The 20,747-nt window shown below is 39.9% G+C and overlaps 1 protein-coding gene across 1 annotated transcript in view; it reads right to left on the bottom strand.

Moving 5' to 3' along the window:
• Positions 1–1,131: 1,131 nt before the first annotated feature.
• LOC143440863 (leukocyte immunoglobulin-like receptor subfamily A member 6) overlaps positions 1,132–20,747 on the bottom strand; it is a 38,996-nt gene continuing 19,380 nt past the window's right edge. Inside the window, exons 7-10 of the mRNA XM_076927743.1 lie at positions 4,264–4,548; positions 3,815–4,120; positions 1,785–1,835; positions 1,132–1,645 (exon numbers count right to left, since the gene is read on the bottom strand). Of these exons, the coding sequence (XP_076783858.1) occupies positions 1,509–1,645; positions 1,785–1,835; positions 3,815–4,120; positions 4,264–4,548 (779 nt within the window). The 3' untranslated portion in view covers positions 1,132–1,508. The remainder of the gene's footprint in view (positions 1,646–1,784; positions 1,836–3,814; positions 4,121–4,263; positions 4,549–20,747) is intronic.

Raw genomic sequence — 20,747 nt, 5'->3', positions numbered from 1 at the left:
AATGATAAAACGATAGGATAAAGGTTCAACTTAAAGAAGAGACTTTTATAGCCTACATCTCCAGGGCACAGGTGTTTGTGTTGAGAAAATTCAAGGCAACAGAATCTTGAAGCAACCAGTCACATTATATCCACATACAGGAGGCAGAGAAAGATGAGTGAACACATGCTGGAGCTCAATTCACTTTCTTCATTTTATACACACCAGTCCCGAAAATAGTCACATCCGCAATTAAGACGGAACTTTCTACACCCGTAAATATAATCAAGGTAATGACCCAATAACAGGTTCAGAGGATCACGGCCCAAATAAAAGCTGGTGAAGGCCTGGCCAGGCGCTCCATACATGCTGGCCTGAGCATCCTAAGTCTTCAGGATCACCATCTTTTTTTTTATATTGTCCAAGTTTTATCTGAACTGGGACATTTGACCCAGTTCCCTGAGTCTTCAGAGCCCCAATTCACCACTCCAATTCTCACACAATTAACAAGAGCAAAGGCCTGTCAAACAAGAGTGTACACACTTGACTTTAACCAAAGAACTACAAAACATAAGACAAGGATCTCCTCTTTGTAGATCTCAAGTGTTCCACATATCAACTAAGGATAAAAGTAATCTTCTGTATTATGAGAATGCAAAGATGTACCATCGTTTCATAGTGCCCAACATCTTCATATGAAACCAGACAGGAAGGACAAAGGTTGCCACTACTGGTATGATCAGTGCTTCTTGGTGCCCCACATGGAACTGGCTGACCTTGGTACCAGTACTGATGGAAAGGATGGAACTTCAAGATGCGCATGGAAAGAATTTTGCACACCAATCAGCAAATGTCAAAGACAGGGTCTTTTTAAAGAACATGATATTTTCAAAACCATACAACAGTGTCCTAAAAGATAGTTCCTTTAAACATATGAAGGGAAGTGTTTGTATATCAGGAGGAACCTTACAATGAGTATATAATAAATACCTAATGGTCTGAGTGTCCATCATTTATATTCAGATATTTTTCATTCTGGAATCTGACTTTTGTACATAATTTTTTGTTATCACCTGAGTCAAATACCTTATTACAAAAAAATTATAGTGGCAGCAATAAAACAAACAACAAAAACCCACAGGATTATAATGCACAGTGGGGAATGTGGTATCAGAACCATGGTATCAAGCCAGTTTTATTTATTATAAAGGAAAGGTTTACATGAGAATAAAGGCAGATACACACTGGTGGGGACCCAAACCTCACTGGTAAGATGTGTTTCCCCACACATGAATTGACAAGAGAAGAGAAAAATAAATCTACAAAAGTCTACAGCTTTAATGTGTGGTTGAAAAGTTCTCAATCCCAACATTTAGATCTTTCCCTGCACTCAAAACCCATTTCCCTCCTAAATATTTTTCACAAGTTATTTGCAACACTAGCACTACATTTTCTTATCAAAAACCTAATATCTTAAATTGATTTTCCAGACATGGTGACCATGCAAGGCCTACTGCTGTCTCTCCTCTTCACCTGTAGGCTGCCTTCAGCATCCTTCTCTGGCTGCAGCAAGCATCAAACAGCAGAATCCCAAGAACTGTTAGGATCAAGCCAGACAGGCACATATGTATGAGGTTCTCCATCGTGTGATGCTGAGACTGTGAGGCTGGAGATTGTGGAGAAAGAGGTCAGGGCTGACCAAAGCTACTACTAGATAACTGGATTTCCACTCTGAGAGGCTCCCTGCACTGTATAGAAACTGATCCTCTGTGCAGAAATACCCAACTAGGATCTTTCTTACTTACCTGTCTTGTCTTCTGACAGGTTTTGTGGTTGGCTGGTGATCTCAGGCACTCCTGAGAAACAAAGACATGTTGGGTGTGTGAAGTACTCAAGAGAAGGAACTTTTGTCCAGTTTTATCTTCTTATTTTCTATAGAGTCATACGATTCTTCTCACATAACTTCATGAAGATCCTACTGTAGTAGTCTTCCTCCTGTTGTGATTGACTTCTTCTGCTCAACTAGGCTCTGAGTTCAGAGCTTCTGGACAAAGCATTTCTTTGGAAAAGAGTTTATCTTTTTCCAGAAAGCTCAGATGGAAAAATATAATCTAGTTTAGAATAAGGGAAGTTTTATGTGCTCCCAGTTCAGTTTGAAGTATAAAATATAGGAAGATAATTCCTCTTAAGATTGGTGTTCACTGATTCACCAGCTGAGAACCCAAAATTCAGTCAGAAAGTCCCATTTTCTGGGCCCCATGAATATCAAGTGTACAAAATAGTGACAGTGAGGGACTCTCTCTCAGCACTCACCTCACCCAGTTCCCATGATGCTTTTGTTTAACATGTCATCTAATAATCCCATGGTTAGGGACACAAACAATGCAACCACAAAGACATAAAGATATACTCACAGTGTACATAAATGCAGATTTGTTCTTATAAGCAGTTAACCTAAATTATCAAATAGTCCAATAATAAGCATGTAACATCATATCATCATATTACTTGTATCCATATCTGAAGAGATTACAGACTTTAGTGGAGAAACCAATACTGCTATGTTCTTAAACCAATGTAATTTCTAACTGCATTCTATCATTCCTCATCAAAGAAGATTTTTTTTGCAACAGAAGAGAATTATTGTAGAGCTTCACACCTGGTCAAAATAGACATAAGTGGCATTGGTGTGCCCAGTCCAAATGGGGACTTCTATAACAAAAATCATGTAACTAATATATAAGGAACATCAAAGTAGTAGGATAGAAAGGCTATAAGAGCCAGAGTCCTGCTACACAATAGAGACTTCTAGTCATTGCAGGAAAATTACACCCATGAAATGGCAAAAATATTGTTATCTAACCCTGGACTTCATAGTTACCGCATGGATGCCACTCCCAGGACTTCACTGCACATCCTTGGATCAGATCAAACTACTCAGATCAAATAGCAACAGGTAGATAATAAGAAATGGACACAATCAAACTAATGAATCTGTGATGTCTTCAGTTGAAATTGTTTGGAGACAAGGGAAGAAAATATAAGGATCAAATTCAAGCTGGCCTGTAAACATCTGTGTGTGTGTGTGTGTGTGTGTGTGTGTGTGTGTTGTGTATATATGTTCATGTGTATATAATAATAATAATTTAAAAAGCAGAGGTTACAAATTTGAGACAGATTGAGTAAGACTCAGGGAGAGAGTAAGAGGGAAAAGTGAAATTGTGCAAATATAACATGTATGAAATTGTTAAAAGACATATATATATATATATATATATATATATATATATATATACCTAAAATACTATAGATGAATTTCTAAAATTATAAATACATGTAAACACAAAAATAGAATTGTACATGTATGTGAATATGCTTATATGCTGCCAGATGCAGTTGCAAACATATTTATTTGAGAGAAAATATTATTTGTACAGAACAATTGTAAAAACACTGAGTGCAACTGGAGATTAATATATTAAAAAAATAATTCAGACACAAGAAATACACATCATGTTTTCTTTCATTTAGGGATTTGGATTTATAGGTATATAAAATCATATACAATTCATATAACATAAACCTCTCATATACATATCAATTCATCTATTATATGACTATATGCCAATCATTGGGTTGATCCCTGATTGGAGTCATGTGGAAAGTCATCTATCTTCTAAAATTCCCATGTTTCACTCTCACTGCCCTCCCTTGGTTTCTGTATCATAGGTCTTATTGTCTCCAGGCACTGTGTCAATGGAACTGAGAACCCTGGATTCCCTGAAAACCTACATCAGCTCCATTGTCTTTCAAAAGAAAAGCTGGGATTCCTCACCTGAGACCAGGAGCTCTTGAGGGTCACTAGGTTCTGACCACACTTGAGGTTTGCTCAAGAAATAGCCATAGCATCTGAATGTTCTTCTCTGTCTGGAGGTCACAAGACCCACAGAGAACAGTGCCCGGAACTGCCCATTAGAGTATATGTACTGTGAATCCCAGATCAAAGATAACTTCTGTGATTCTTCCTTAGTCAGAACAAAGCCATCATATCCCAGTTGTGAAACACACTGGAGGGTTACATTTTCTCCTAATCTCACCACTGGGCTGGACAGGACTGACAGATGTGGTTTTCTGTAGAGTCCTGGGAAAGAAGATGGCAAATATTAAAGGGACCAACACCTCCTGATTTTTCCTCCAGAGTTGTGATGTACAAAACACACCTCAACGGGAAGTTACTGTACTGAGGACAGAACCTTGGACTGAGGACCCTGAGTTTTCTCTTACCTGTCACCATCAAGTCCAGAGAGTCACTGTTCTCTGACCAGCCAACATGGGTCTGATAGTAACAGTGATATCTCCCTGCATGGTTCTGTTGAATGGATGGGAAGAAAAATTCAGCCTTATTCCCAGGTACCATGGAGCTCTGTCTTTGCCAGGGGTCTGGACTTCCCTCTTTACAGAGATAGTATTCCTGAGCACTTGAGGTACCCTCACAGGACATGGTCACTTGCATACCCCTGGTTATCACGAAGCCTGGATGAGCTTTCAGTGTGGGCTTGCCAATAGTCTCTGCAAAGAAATCAACAAATTGATCCTAGAACATTGCTCCTCAAATATCATCCCTCAGCCCCAAGACCCTCTAAGTGTCACCCAGGAGCAGTCCACACCTATTGTTCTCTATTCCATTTCCCAGGGTTAGCTCCTGGTCCTCAGGAGAAGAAACCTTCTGAGTCATACTCACCTGCTGGTATATGGATCATGGGAACCAAAGTCAGCCCTAGAAGAGAATGCTCTGTGAGCGTTTTGCCCTTGAAATTAGAGCAGGACCTCCACTACCCAGAGATTTCTGCACACCATCTGACCCAGGGTAGATCTATGAGGCATAGTTCCCCCACCCAGATCACAGTATTCCTTCCCACTCTGTATCTCACCAAGACAGACCAAGGCAATGAAGGCAATAATCATGGCATCTCCTTCCAGTCGCTGCAACTGTGCTTATCAGTAGGACCAACGTGCCTGACCATATGGGCAAACAGCACAAGATGTGATCTTGGAAGGCTAAGTACTACCCATCACATGATGACATATTTCTTCAGCTCCATAGAAAAGGGAACTAACCACCTAATGTTTCATTTCCCCAGTTCTATTATTTGGGAGGGTTTTAGACTCTAATGTGCTTTTTTACAGAGATGCTGTTGCCCCCAACCTCATGACTGCATTACACTGAGGACTGGAAAATAGCAGCAAATACATCTGGTACCTCCCTTAGCTGATCCCATTCCATCCCATCCACGTCTGGCTGAAGGCTCTTTATCTGTTCTCAGAGCCTCTTCACAGGGATTTCTTCACTCTTTTGGTCAATCTATCTACACATTATTATACGGTTTTACATTGCCCAGGAATCTCCCCGACCCTCAAGATGCTTTGGAAGGAATGCAGGTTTGTACTACAAGGAAGACACAGAGAAACAGAGACACTCTGGACACCTCACTACTGCAGCTAACATGGAGCTCTACTTAGAGACAAGCCCAAGGAGATTCAAAGCTATGGGAAGAAAACATGACTGTTCTCATACTTCTAGTGTTTTATGTGCTAAATAGGCTTGTTCAGATGTGTGCAGTGCCCATGGATGAACAAAATACTGTCCTGGGACTAGAGTTAAAGAAAGTTATGAACCACAATATGAGTGCTGGGATTCAACACAGGTCACCTGGAAGAGCAGCCAGTACTCTTAACTACTGAGTCCCATTATATATCTATAGATTTTCTATATCTCTAGATTATATACATAATTGAGAAAGAGAGGATTTATTGGAACGACTTATAGGCTGCAGTCTAACTAACTAATTCAACAATGGCCAGCTGTGAATGGAAAGTTCAAGAATCTAGTATTTACTCAGTCCCACAAGACTGGATGTCTCAGCAGCACTTCTGTATATGCTGTAATCTCAAAAAAGTGTGCTCCAATGGCAGTGAAGGAATAGATGTGCTAGCAAGATGAGGGTAAACAGGTAAGAGAGAAAAACTTTCTTCTTCCATGTTTTATATAGTCTTCCAGGAGAAGGTATGGCCAAGATTAAACGTGTGTCTTCCTGCCTCAAGATCTGAATCAAGGGTGTGCAAAAGGGTGTCATCCTGCCTCAAGATCCAGATCAAAAGTGTGTCTTCCTACCTCAAAGTTCTAAATTAGAAGAGGATTCAACCACTTCAAAACAAGCAGACTATATCTTACAGGTTTGCCATTCATATCATGCCAGATATGGTCAAGTTGACAACCAGAAATAGACAAGAAAAACAGAAAACAATTGCAATAATTCAGAAAACACTCTTAAGTATCAAGAAAAAAGAATGTTCAAATGCTTAGATGGTACTTCTTTAAGTGAAAGCTAAAAGGTCAGATGTCAGAGTTTGTTATGCAGGCTAAATATATTTTACTTTTCCCCCAAGCTTTGGCCCACAAGTCATAAATTGGCATTTGTAATGTAGAACACAGCAATTAACCATTTTTCTTAGAGCCCAAAGCATACAGAACCCTGGCTGGTTTACAATAATGTATCTATTTCTTCATTTTCTTGGGGCTATAAACATCATCGTGACAATTATCCCGAACATTCCCTGAGGTATAGCTTATGCTATTCACTCTAACAGAGCACCGAAATAAATTATAAACAACACTACATGAAATAATTAATTATGGCTGACCTGAATTGAATTGAATTAAACTGAACTGGATTGAACTAGACTGGACTGGACTGAACTGAACTCAAGGGCACCCTTGGATCAGAGGCTTAATTTGAACTGAACTGAACTGAACTGAACTGAACTGAACAGAAAAAGACACCAGACCAGACAAGACCATACTGGACCTAACCAAACTGAACTGAAATTAAATGAAGGGCACCTTTGAGTCAGAGGCCTGAACTGAACTGAACTGAACTGAACTGAACTGAACTGAACTGAACTGAAAAAGACACCAGAACAGACAAGACTGGACCAGACCTAACCAAACTGAAATGAAATGAAATGAAGGGCACCTTGAATCAGTTGGCCTGAATTCAACTGAACTGCACTACACTGCACTGCATTGCACTGAACTGGACTGAACTGGACTAGACTGAAATCAAGGGTACCTTTGAATCAAAGACCTCTTGGGTTGTGAAAGAACACAAAATGGAACAAAATATGCTTTCAAAGAAGAAGCCAAATATACTGCAGTTCAGAAACAAAACCATTCAATACAGCAACTCCATTTTTTCCAGAGAGAGGGGGGGAGAGAGAGAAAGAGAAAGAGAAAGAGAGCAAGAGAGAGAGGGGAGAGAGAGAGAGAGAGAGAGAGAGAGAGAGAGAGAGAGAGAGAGAGAGAGAGAGAACTGGAGATACAGAAAAGGGATCACTTCAGGGGGACAGAGAGAAAGAGAGACAGAGAGAGAAGGAGAGAGAGAGAGAGAGAGAGAGAGAGAGAGAGAGAGAGAGAGAGAGAGAGAACTGGAGATACAGAAAAGGGATCACTTCTAATGAAAATCATTTGGAGGGATCTATGGAGTTTCAGAGTCAAGAGCCCTGGAGTACCCCAGCCAAGGCAGAAATTAGGATGCCTCATTAAATCAGTGACTTAATAAGTTACCTAGCTCTACAAACAAAACCATAGCTCATACTACAGGCCACAATAACCATAAGTGGAGAGAGTCAAGACTTAAGACTGGAAAAGTAAATGGAGAATTATTTACTTGACTCTCCCCCAAGAGGACATTCTCAGAGATAGACTGGCAGAGTGAGACTAGTTACTCTAGGGTGGGTCTCCTTCAGAGTCTCTCCTTTATATGCTGGATGTCTCCAGCCTTATAAAGACGTCAATACTCATGTTGAACAGTTTTTCCATAATGCATGGTCCCTTTCTAGTTTTTATATTCTGTGATGTTGACAGTGGATTTCCATCACCTTCCAATTGTATAACCTAATCTGCCCACAAACATCTTGGGAAAGGCATTAGTACATGAACTGTGTTACAATCTAGATAAGGGTTGGAAGAGAGGCTGTGTAGCTAAGAGTGTTGATTCATTATAAAGACAAAGTCCTGAAAAGCCACATGTTCAACCAAGTCACATGATTCAGTGTGTTCATAAAAAATGGAACAGAGCTGGGCAGTGGCCATTCACACATTTAATTCAAGAACACAGGAAGCAGAGGCAGTCAGGTCTCTATGAGTCTGAAGTCAAGCTAGTTTACAGAGTGAGTTCCAGAACAGTCAGGGCTAGATGAAGAAATCCTGTCTTAGAATCCTAGCATAACTGTCCTCTGAGGCGCCACCCAGCAGCCAATAAAAACAGTTGCAAAGACCCATAGCCAAACATTAGATAGCCAAACATTTCTAGGACCCAGAAACCAATATATGAAACAGGAAACAAACAGTCCTTTGATATAATGAGACTTCATAAAAATGGGTGGTGCCCTACCCCCAACTCACCGTGAGAACCATACAGGAAGGCAGAGGCTGGAACTTCTACCACAGCAACTTCTGCTTCCTCTTTTCTGGTTCCTGCATGAAGCTGACTGACTTGGGTATAAGGGAAGAGCCTTGGGTGTAAGGGGACTTTCCATGAGCAGTTACCTCTGCTCCATCCATTTAGCCCTTTGTTTATCGGTTCACTCCAGGTGCTCCCCATTCCTCCTCTCACAGCTTCAAAAAGCAATCTTTAAATTACTGAGAAGTCTCAAACTTTGGTAAAGTTAAAATGATTCTGATTTTCTCCCTGAGGAAAAAAAAAAAACAATCAACTTCTGCCTTTCCCTACAGTGTTGGGTTTCTAGGAGAACAGTTCTGACCACATAGTGGGTAAGGAAGACCACAGTCTCTCAGCTGAGTGGTTCCTGTATGGAATCCTTTTGCATTGACCATGCTTGTTTAAAGCTTGATGATATGCAGTCTCTTCAAACTCATGGCTGTGAAACATGAGATGACTCCTTCTTCCACACAATAAATATCTGAGGCTTTCAGGTTCTCATCAAATCATGACAGAATCAGGAATATCTTTCAGTGGAGGAAAACATGTGGATTATGTACACATTCCTGTTCCATTTTTGAATGATCTGGTCAGATCTTAGAAAGAAGCCCACCAGAGTAATTGCTCACTCATGTCCTAAAAGTGACCTAGCTCATGTGAGGCCAGCATCATAATCTAACACCAACTTCAGACAAGTGCATTATAAGAAAACACAAGTATGCATGGATATCTCCTATAAGCATAAGTACTAAGTCTTCAACAAATATCACTCAAACATCACATAACAAAACTTCAGTAAATGGAAGATCTCACATACGATGTTGATCCCATTAGAGCACATCACCCATACAAATGTATCCATGTGATTTCTTTATGATGCTATTATACTGAAAAATATTCCCTAATATACTATTATCAGAACATTTTCTATTGTTGGTCATGCAAATTAAGTATACTGTTGTGTGTGGAGAGCCACACCGACACCACGCCCTAAAGATGGCGCCTGGCGGATGCGCCAGACAACTCCTGGCTGGGCGGAGAGATGGGAGGACTTAGCAATCGCCTGACCTGATGTTGCTAGGCCCGAGCCTATGGCTTGCAGTGGTGTGATGTGGCATGCTGGGACGTCATTTTCAGGGATATAAGGCTCACCCTAGGAGGGCAGGAGAGAAGAAGCCATCAGATCGCCCCGGGGCTCAACCATTTCTCTCAATGCCTGAGTAAATTGCTGTTGGAAGGAACTGTTGTGGGCGTCTTTCTTCCCGCTGGTCGGGAGCTTGGCGCGTCACAGTTGTGAAACAAGTTTAATACATAATGAACAAATAAGATTTTCCCTATTATACAATGATGGTCCAACAACCCCAAAACCAGTTATTATCACCAATCACAGCAACCAAGTAAAGTGGAAATAAACATAATAATGTCATAAAGGGAGATAAAGAAATAGCATTAGCCAATTCTCAAAATCTGTTCATTATAAACACTCACCATAAATTAAGAATAGAGAACTCTCTCCCTGAATAAGATCCTACTAAAGATGCTAACATTAACATCATATTTAGTGGTGAGAAATGAGAGATTTCACATTAAGTTGGAAAGAAGACAGCAATGTCCACTCTCTTCATACAATTTCAACCTTGTACTTGAAGTTCCAGCTAATGAAGTAAGACCAGTAACTGAAGGTACACCTCTTCAGATTGAAGAACTGCAGCTGTCATTGTTGGCTTATTGTGAAGACCCCCAAACTCTGGAGACCCTTCCTCAAGTCTCAGGAAATCACGACCACCCAAGAATCACAAGAAACCATACCTGGATGCAATCAGCAGAGGTTTATTGGGGAGTTGGCTAACCAAGGTCAAAACTGCTCGTCCACGCAGGAACAGGATTTTGACAAAAGGCCAACAAGCTGAGGAGTTTCTTTTATAGGGAAAGGGAGGAATTTTCACACAGTTACACATGATTGGTTGTATTTTCTCGTGGTTACACATGATTGGTTGCTTTACAAAGTTTGAACACCAACAGGTTGTAACACTGGAAAGACCAAGGGGGTGGGTAACCCAGAACAGTGGAACATTTCAGAGGAACCTACCCTAAATGATCATTACCAACTATTTCAGGTAAACTATTTTTCACTTCTTCTGGCTGTAGCCCCACCTAGATGGCTTGCATCTTTCTCTATGGTCAGGAATGTGTCTTCCTGCCTTGGGCTTTCCACTCACAGGTGGGGCCTATTCCCTGAGGATTGAGGAATGTAATCCAGTAAGTGTCCTCTGATTCAGGGATAATGTCCTCCACCCAGAATGTGTCCTGGGGCAGTGAAGGTCTCAAATCTTATTTTCAGTTCCGTGTTCTGGAACCTGCACTTTTCCTGCCCAGGTCTAAGGGCAAAGAAAAAGTCTACATATTTCATAAAATGGTCTTTATAATTTTTCACTCTACAATTGTATGATGTTCCATGTAGAAATTCTAAATGATATTGTAAATTTATTTTGTTGAATTAAGCAGTGATATATTTCCTTTTTGTGTGAATGCGTAGGTGCTTGTGTGTGTCTGTGTGTGTGTGTGTGGTGTGTGTGTGTGTGTGTGTGTGTCTGTGTGTGTGTCTGTGTGTGTGTGTGTGTGTGTGTGTGTGTGTGTGTATGTGTGTTGCCTACATGGATATTCATACTCACAAAGACAAGCAGATATCAGATTATCTGGAACAGGAGTTGTGAGCCACTGTGTGGATGCTGGAAATTGAACCAGAGGCCCCTTGAGGAGCAGCCAGTGCTCAAAACCACTGAGCCACCTCTCCAGTCCCCACAAAAGTGATTATATCACAATGACTCAAGATTGATTTATTAACAAGTCAACTGCTTTTGCACATGGCAGCAGTTGACAGTTTAACTGAAAGTACATCAACTTTATGTATCATTTCCAAACCTTTCACACATGTTTTACATGGATGCTATGAAGTTGGCCATGGAAAGCTTATATTATATACACCAATTACACAAATGATATTACAAAGCACGTTAACAATGCCCCACCACAGAACTCCTTCAAACACCAGTGTGTTGGTGGCTGGCAAGTCTTTATTTTTTCTATTGGATATTTTATTTATATTTCAGATGTTATCCTTTTTTTCTCATTCTCCTTTATAGAAAGCCCCATCCCATCCCCCCTTCTCCTTTTTATTTTTATGCCATTTTAGTTATATGCAAGTATTAAGGTCAGTTCTAGGTTGTGGAACTAGCAAAACAATAGATGCAAATAGTCATGTTCGACTCTAAGATCCAAAACCAGGGGGTGCACTCCCCCAGAAACACTCACGGATGGAATTTGCTCTAATAACATGAGGTTTATTGATGATAAGTTGTTAGCCAGTATACTGGGGTTCCCCTATATGTTGTCAAGAGGAACCCCAAGCCAAAGTTGGGAGCAGTTTTTATACAGAGTTTATGAGGGCAACTGAAAAGGACCACAAAGGCTGGCCTTCCCATCTTGGAATGTGTCTCTGTGCTCTGGGCCTTCCCCATCCTCAGGTGGGTTCCCTTCCCTGAGGTCTGAGGAATGTTAATCAGCCTCTCCCTTCCTCCTCTGAATGTTAATCCAGCAAGTGTCCTCTGACTAAGGAATGTACTACTCCTGGAATGTGTCCCAGGGCAGTGAATACTAAGTTCAAACTGAGACCTGAAATTTAAGTTCAAATGGAGACCTGAATATCTCACATTTGGTTCCTACTGTCAAAGAACAAGCAAGAAACAAAGTTCAGTGATGACTCCCATGATCACTATTTCTAAGGGCTTATCAGGAAGACCAAAATATCTGAGCCAACTTCATGTCCTAGCCTAAAGTCATTTTTTTTGTCTGAAGTCTACTTCTTTGTTCTAGCCTAAGATTTAGATTCCTGCCTGAAATTACTTTATTTGTTCTAGCCTAATGTCAGATTCCTGCCTGAAGCCCATTTCCTTGTCCTTGATGAATGTCAGATTCCTGCCAAGCAGTGCATTTCCTTTTGAGAGGCCACACAATAAGCATGTGGAAGTGAGTGAATGGTCCCAGGATCCCTAAGAGAGTTGCAAGACCTGATTGTTGTTCAGTTATTTTTCTTTCTGAAATCTGATTTATGCTTGTAGTTATTGTTATTGAGCCAAATACCTTGTTCTTGGTAAAAAGGACAGGCTCTCAAGGTACAGTGAGGAACTTGGTGATTTATAACGAATGAAAATGTTACATTAAAGTAAGAGAAAGTCAGAGAAACATGAAGTTTACCATCTTTAGGACAGGATTTTTCCTACTGTCATGTAGTAAGAAGAGAAGAGACATCAGTCAACGAAAGTCCACAGTAAGATGAAGAGAAATAGTCTTAATCTAGTGTGAAAATGCTCTGTACTCCATGTCCTCTCCCTGAACCTAAACATACATATTCCTTGAACAGTGCTGAAAACATAAGCCCCAGATTTTCTTAAAGAAACACTTTGAATCCCCGGATATATTTCCCAGAATCTGCCACCAGGGAGGGATACAGTGCTCTCTTCTCTTTGTCTCCCAGATGAGTATCAGATCTGTCTCTGATTGTGCCAGGCCTTTAACTGCAGAATCCCCAAAACAAGGAGGATCAAGCCAACCACAGCCATCAGGATGATGTTTTCCACTGTATGATCCTGGGGTTTTGATGCTGGAGACAGTGCACAAACAGGTCAGGGCAGAGAAAGTCACTCCTAGGTGAGTGGATGTCCAAGCACAGCACCTGAATCTACTGGATAAGGAAGACTTGATCCTCTGCATCCCACCCTTAATGGAGAACTGCAATTACTCACCTGCCTTGGCTTCTGATGAGTTGATAGTCTCAGATGCTCCTGAAAAAAGCAAAAGGAAAAAGGTAGGATGTATGAAGTACTTAAGAAACCTGGGCCTTTCACATGGGATTCATATTATTTCTTTTATTGCTTGAATATTAGTCTAATCACATAATTTCTTGAAGATACTTTTCCTGCTAGGGTAGAGCTGTCTCTGTGTTATTTTAATAAATTCTACAGGTCCAGTGCTCACTATTTATTCAGAATATTATTCTCATCACAAGTTTATCTCTCTCCTAAGAGCTACAGATATAAATGGTCTCCCACTTGAGAATTAATGATGCCTCCATTTGTTTCTATTCACCAGCTGAGGACCCCAGATCCAGGGGTAATGGCTGCTCCTCAGGAGTTCCTAAAGTCTGGAGGACAAAGAAGAAGGAGACTTTGTCCCCTTTACCAACAACGGCTAACTCTCTTGTTACACATTGTTATACATCTTGGTACAAATGTATCAGTGCACACATACATGCACATTGATGGGTTCTATTAAGAAGTGAAATATGTCTGCAGAGAGTGGTAAAATAAAAAACTTGTAAAAACGTATTAGCAAGACATGTTAATGTGAATGGATTTGTAATAATAAATACATTTAAACCTATGACATATATATATATATATATATATATATATATATATATATAATCACCACTGTAAATGCATTTTTATATTCTATATACAAAAATACAGACATAAAATGTGAAGCAAGAAAAATGTGATATGCAAGAAGTTCATTCTGCTTGTTAGATATAAGTGCAACTAGAGATCACTGCATTAAACCATGTAAATCAGACTCAAAAAGACAAATACCACAAAATGTGTTCACTCATAGGTATTATATAGATATACATAAATTCATATATATAATAGCTTTTATGTCTTATTAAAGAATCATATTTTTGCAGCAGACAGAACCTACAACTGGTCAAAATGCAGAGAAGTGACCATGAGTGCCCAGCTCTAATTAATACTTACACAACACAATTCCTGTATTAAAAACCAGGAAATGTCATGAAAAACATGTCAGAGAGATTGTTAAGAGCTGGGTGACCAGGGTGCTTGTTTGGGGATTGTGTATTTTAAATATTACAGGGTAGATGTACCCATAATATATCAACAATATGCTTGCCTAAAGAAGACCTGAACAATTACACCAGCAGTTGGCATGCCAATGTGGATGGAGGAAAATTCACAAGGTTCTATGCCTAGATGAAGACTTACAGGCAGTCAATGGCTTCTGAGAGAATCAGTTTTTTATATGGAAGAACCCCAAATAGATTATTTAATTCTAAGTGGTCATCCCTAAACAAATGTACATAACAGTAACAGCAAATTGACCATATATATGATGTGTGTGTGTGTGAATAATAATTTTAAAAGAAATGCCTTAATTTTGAGAGGGATATAGGAGAAGTTGAAGCACAGAGATGGAGATAAGGGGTGTGAATGATGCAAAGACAATATACATCTATGAAATTCTCAAAATTTAAATTAAAAATCATATCCATGAAGATAGATCATAGGCTCAGCATCTTAGAGAACTCTCTGTTCTTCCATGGAACCCAGGTTTGGTTCTGAGAACTCACACAACCATTTGAGAGTGCAGTCCCAGAGGGTTTGATGCCCTCTTCTAGCCTTCAGTGGCATGGCATGTAAGTAGCTTACAGCCATACATGCAAGCAAAACACCAATACATACAATAAAGTTAGATATGTGTGTGAGTGTGTTTGTATATGTGAAAGTGTGATTAGACTGTAGAGTGTCTAATAATAGAGAGATGGGAAAAAAGGACCAGTGTGTGAATAGGGTAGAACTACCCAATATCCTTCGATAAAAATAACTTTCTAAGAATTATGATTATCTAAAACGGACATATGCCAATAAAATTTTTTGAGGGAGCGAAAATTTTACCTAACTAATTACTTTTATCAGTCAATCAAAAATATTGAAAGATGGAAGAGAACTATAGAAGAGAAATAACCTACATAAATATGAAATAAAATAATGTAGAGAAACTAAATGCTTTCTTTTACATGCTTCATTATTTAGAAAATATAATGCTCCAAAACGCTAACTTGGAAATTATTGAAGTCATTGAGCAACTCAGTCTCACTTAAACATACAAAATTTTTTATGAAAAATTGTAAATACTTTGGTTATACTACTAATTATCCATTTAAAATATATAGATAGAAAGATTTGATGTTGAGACAAACTTTTCTTTCTAACTCATGTAGATATCATCCACTCATCTGAAGATAATGGATTAATTTTCTTTAAGATCATATCTTAAACTAAATTTAATAATAATAATAGTAATAAAAATAAAATTATTATTTACAAATTTCCAGAAAAATATACATGCACATAAAAAATGCAGAGAAGAAACACCCAGACAGACACTGCAACTGAGTATGGTGGTTATTCCCTGTTAGCCTCCATCTCCCAGAAGGGTGAATACCTTCTTGCTGAACCTCACTAGGGTCTGTCACTTCCTTCAAAGAGTTCTTAGCAGGGGCAGGACAATGAGCGAGCATTTGGATTCAGAAAGATTTGATCAGTGTTCCACACTTGAGACTATAAGCACCTTGGGTCACTAGTGTGCATGGTATGTATGGGGAAGATCTTTGAAACTCCTAACATCTGCAGGTATAGAGTTCATAGCATTCACATGGAATCATGTTTGTTTGGGTTGAGCTATGGTTTCAGATATTAGACATGGGAGAGCACTGACTCTCTCCTTTGAATGGGCTCTATGATTATCACAGTTGATTCATGTGATTTTCTGAGGGCATAATGTGACAGAGCTCTCTCCTGAAAGGAAAAAAGGAAAGGCTAGGGGAAGATTGCCCTTGTTGTGACTTGAGACCTATTCATGGCTGAAGTCTGAAGACTTTGTCTCTATTTTTCTCAGATCTTTTCATTTCATTCCCTCCCATTTCCATCCATCTCTCTATTTCCCTGAGAGTCTCATCCGTTACCACAGCTGTTACCTTTTTGGTTCTTGCCACAGAGTATGTGCAGGATGTGGGTACCTGACTGAGCTCTTTGCCTGAAATTATGAATTCCAGTGGATCACATGAACTGACAAAATAGGGGAAAGGCCATGTGAACCTCACTTCCTATAACAGTCCCGTATGAGGCAGCTAAAGGTTGAGGGGAAATCAACCTAAGAGAACCCAGCATTACGCTGGCAGATAAACCCACATGCCACTTCATAGGACAGAAGAGTTCCATCCTAGAAAATGCCTAAGGAATCCAGAAAGATCAGGTTCTCATAGGAGACAATGATTCCTAGCCAGCTCTGGAGAGAATATGACCTGAGGATTAAGTCAATTCCTGCCAAATAATTGGCTACCCCACATCCTGTCCTGGAAGTGTTACTGCCCTTCACACTCTGAGAGTCTAACTTCAGAGTCAGAACCAACACTAAGCTACCCATCCCCTTGACAGCAGAGCTCATGGCACACAGTTTAGGGTCTCAGCAAGTGACTGAGTTATTGATGGGGCTCCCTCATCTGACACCTGTATTTCCAGGGGGTCACTGGGCATGGACCACTTCTGTGAACTTCTTTTGTAGTAGCCATAAGATCTGAATGTAACACTGTTTCTGGGGGTCGAAAGACCCACATTAAAAATGGCTGGCAAATGCACAGTGAAAGTATACTGTGGGTCCAGGGTTCTGGAGAAATTGGGTTCTCCTTCCATGGTCCGAATAAACCCATCATAGTTCTGCCATAAAACACACTGAGAGGTCATAATGTCTCCTGTGTTCACAGTGGGACTGTCCAGGATTGACAATCTAGGTTTGCTGTAGGAATCTCCTAGGAGAGATAGAGAGAATGTGTTAATGGACTCACAGCTTCCACACTGTCCAAGATGAGAGGCTGAGATGGCACAGATACCCTTTTCCAAAGATTAGAGGCTGAGGATGGAGATCCTAAATATGATTATCCATACCACCAGCAGCTGCAGGAGAGTCACTGAGCTCTGATAAACTGTTAAGAGTTTCATAATAACATGTAACCCTCAATGTTACTGTACAATAGAGGAATTTAGCCTTTTCCCAGCCTCTATTAGAATCTTTTTGCACCGGCATTTCTGGGCTCCTCTTTTTATAGTCATACTTGTGAGCTCTTGAGGTCTTCTCACATGAGATAGTCACTTTCATACCTCTGTGGACCACAAAGCCTGGTTGAGCTCTGAAGTTGGCTTTGGAGTGGATCCTTGCAAGGAAATCAGAGGCTCTGTCCTAGTTCCTCCCTACAAATATCCCACCATTCAGTCTCAGGATCCTCTTGGTTTCTCCAGGGTTGATTTACTTCTGCTATTCTCTATCTCACTGCTCAGCTTTTAGCCATCCTCTGCTTCCAAATGAGGTGTAAAGACCTGGGACATCAGGAAACACTCACCTGCCAGCACTGGAGACCTGAGTCCCAGAGTCAGTTCTGAAAGAGAGTTTCTTGTAAGTTTATCCGTCACTGAAGAGACATCCTATACCTACAGCCTCCTGAGTTCCCTGGACTTTGATGAAGTTCAATCCATGCTAGACTATAAGGCTTTGCCTCTCCAAGACAATAACGTATCCTAACCTTCCTTATATGTCACCCAGACAGAGCATAGCTGTAGAAGTGAACATCATGTTATCTCTTCACAGTAGATCCAAGTAAATAGGCAACACAGAGAGAGTCAGTTTGTTGAAAGGTCAACATCCCCACAAAAAGGGGAAATCGGAGCAGCTGTTTTTCACCTCCCTGTCACTTTGACTTGGACAGACAACAAACTCTGAACTCACTTCTCATAAAAAGTTCACCTCCCCCAATACCATTCACTTCTGCTTAATGTGTCCTCAATGCAGTGAAGGCCAACAAGCAGCAACTCACAGAACCTGTGCCACATTCAGTTGAGCATGGCAGAGGGAGGATCCTGCCCCTGTACAGCTGCACCATGTGGTGTTCCTCAGTCTTTCCACCCATCTATCTTCACTTCACCATAAGGTCCTCACCATGGCCACAAAAATACTCACCCTGAAGATACTTCATAAATGTTCAGGCTGGGGATATAAGGCAAAAACACCAGTAGCAGAGACACACTGATCTCCTGACCTAAGCTCACATGGGCCTTCATCCTAGGGATGAGCACAGAGGAGAACACAGAAAGCTGATGGAGGAAAAACAGCAGGTCTCATCGTTGCAAGATGGGGTTTTCTCTAAAGAACAGCCTCCTGCATGGAACTAACTCTTTCCATAGCAACATCATCATCTTTCATCTCTCTGGAAACAACCATCAGAGCTGTTCTTGCCTACTTGCTGTTTGTGTTTTCTGGTACAGAATTCCTTATGGTAGGATCAGGAATGACAATCTCTTTAATATCAATGTTTCTCATTCTCTGTGCCAGTTAGAATGCATGTAATCTCTGAGGTTCCTCATGTAAAGCAATTTGTGAATACTCAGACCAATCTCCTTTATGAATATCAGCGCAAAAATACTCAATGAAATTCTCAAAAACCAAATCCAAGAACACATCAAAACAATCATCCATCAGGAACAAATAGATTTCATCTCAGGTATGCAGGTATGATTTAATATACTGAAATCCAATTACATAATCCACTATATAAACAAACTCAAAAGAAAAAATAACCACATAATCATCTAATTAGATGCTGAGAAAGAATTTGACAAGATTCAACATCCTTTCAGGGTAAAAGTTTTAGAAAGATCAGAAATTCAAGGCCCATACCCAAACATAGTAAAAGCATTATATAGCAAGCGAACATCAAACTAAATGGAGAGAAACTTGAAGCAATCCCACTAAAATCAGGGACTAGAGAAGGCTGCCCACTCTTTCCCTATCTATTCAATATAGTACTTGAAATCCTAGCTAGAGCAATTAGACAAAAGGAGGTCAATGGGATACAAATTGGAAAGGAAGAAGTCAAAATATCATTATTTGCAGTAATATGACTGTATACTTAAGGGACCTCAATATTTCCACCAGAGAACTCCTGAACCTGGTAAACAACTTCAGCAAAGTGTCTGGATATAAAATCAACTCAAATAAATCAGTAGCCTTCCTCTACTCAAAGGATAAACAGGCTGAGAAAGAAAGTAAGGAATAACACCCTTCACAATACTCACAAATATTATAAAATACCTTGATGTGAATGTAAATATCTGTATGACAGAACTTCCAGTCTCTGAAGAAAGCAAAGATCTCAGAAGATGGAAAGATCTCCCATGCTCTTGAATAGACAGGATTAATATAATAAACATGGCCATCTTGTCAAAAGCATTTATATATTCAATGCTATCCCCATCAAAGTTCCAAATCAATTCTTCATAGAGTTAGAAAGAGAATTTGCAAATTCATTTGGAATAACAAAAGACCCAGGAAAACAAAAACTATTCTTAACAATAAAAGAACTTCTGGGGGAATAACCATCCATGACCTCAAGCTGTATTACAGAACAATAGTGATAAAAAAAACACTACATGGTATTGGTACAGAGACAAGCAGATAGATCAATGAAATAGAAGTGAAGTGCTAGAAATGATCCTACACACCTATGGTCATTTTATCTTTAACAAAGGAGCTAAAACAACCCATTAGAATAAAGACAGCATTTTCAACAAATGGTGCTGGTTCAGTTGGTAGTCAGCATGTAAAAGAATGCAAATCAATCCATTCTTACCACCTTGTAAAAGCTCAAATCAAAATGGATCAAGGACCTCCACATAAAACCAGACACAGTGAAACTAATAGAAGGGACAGTGGGGAAGAGCCTCAAACACATGAGTACAGGAGGAAATTTCCTGAACAAAACCCCAATGGCTTGTGCTGTAAGATCAAGAATCGACAAATGAGACCTCATAAAATTGAAAAGCTTCTGTTAGGCAAAGGACCCTATCGATAGGACAAAACAGTAACCAACAGACTGGGAAAAGATCTTTAGCAATCCTACATCTGATAGAAGGCTAATATCCAATATACAAAAAACTCAAGAAGTGAGACTCCAGAGAGCCAAATAACCCTACTAAAAATGAGGTATAGAGCTAAACAAATAGTTTCAAATGAGGAATTTCAAAATGGCTAAGAAGCACTTAAAGAAATGTTCAACATCCTTAGTCATGGGGGAAATGCACATCGAAACAACACTCAGATTCGACCTCACACCAGTCAGGATGGCTAGGATCAAAACTCAGGTGACAGAAGATGCTGGCAGGGATGGAGAAAGAATAGTACTCTATACCTGGAGGGATTGCAGGCTGGTGTAATAACTCTGTAAATCAGTCTGGTATTTCCTCAGAAAATTGGAAATAGTTCTAACACTCCTGGGCATATACCCAGAAGATGCTCCAACATATAACAAGGATAGATGCTCCACTATGTTCATTACAGCCTTGTTTATAATAACAAAAACCTGTA

Source organism: Arvicanthis niloticus, chromosome 30 (genome assembly GCF_011762505.2).
Source record: "Arvicanthis niloticus isolate mArvNil1 chromosome 30, mArvNil1.pat.X, whole genome shotgun sequence".
Lineage (NCBI taxonomy): Eukaryota > Metazoa > Chordata > Mammalia > Rodentia > Muridae > Arvicanthis > Arvicanthis niloticus.
The sequence above is the reverse complement of the archived record's forward strand: the minus strand, read 5'-3'. Positions and strand labels throughout refer to the sequence as shown.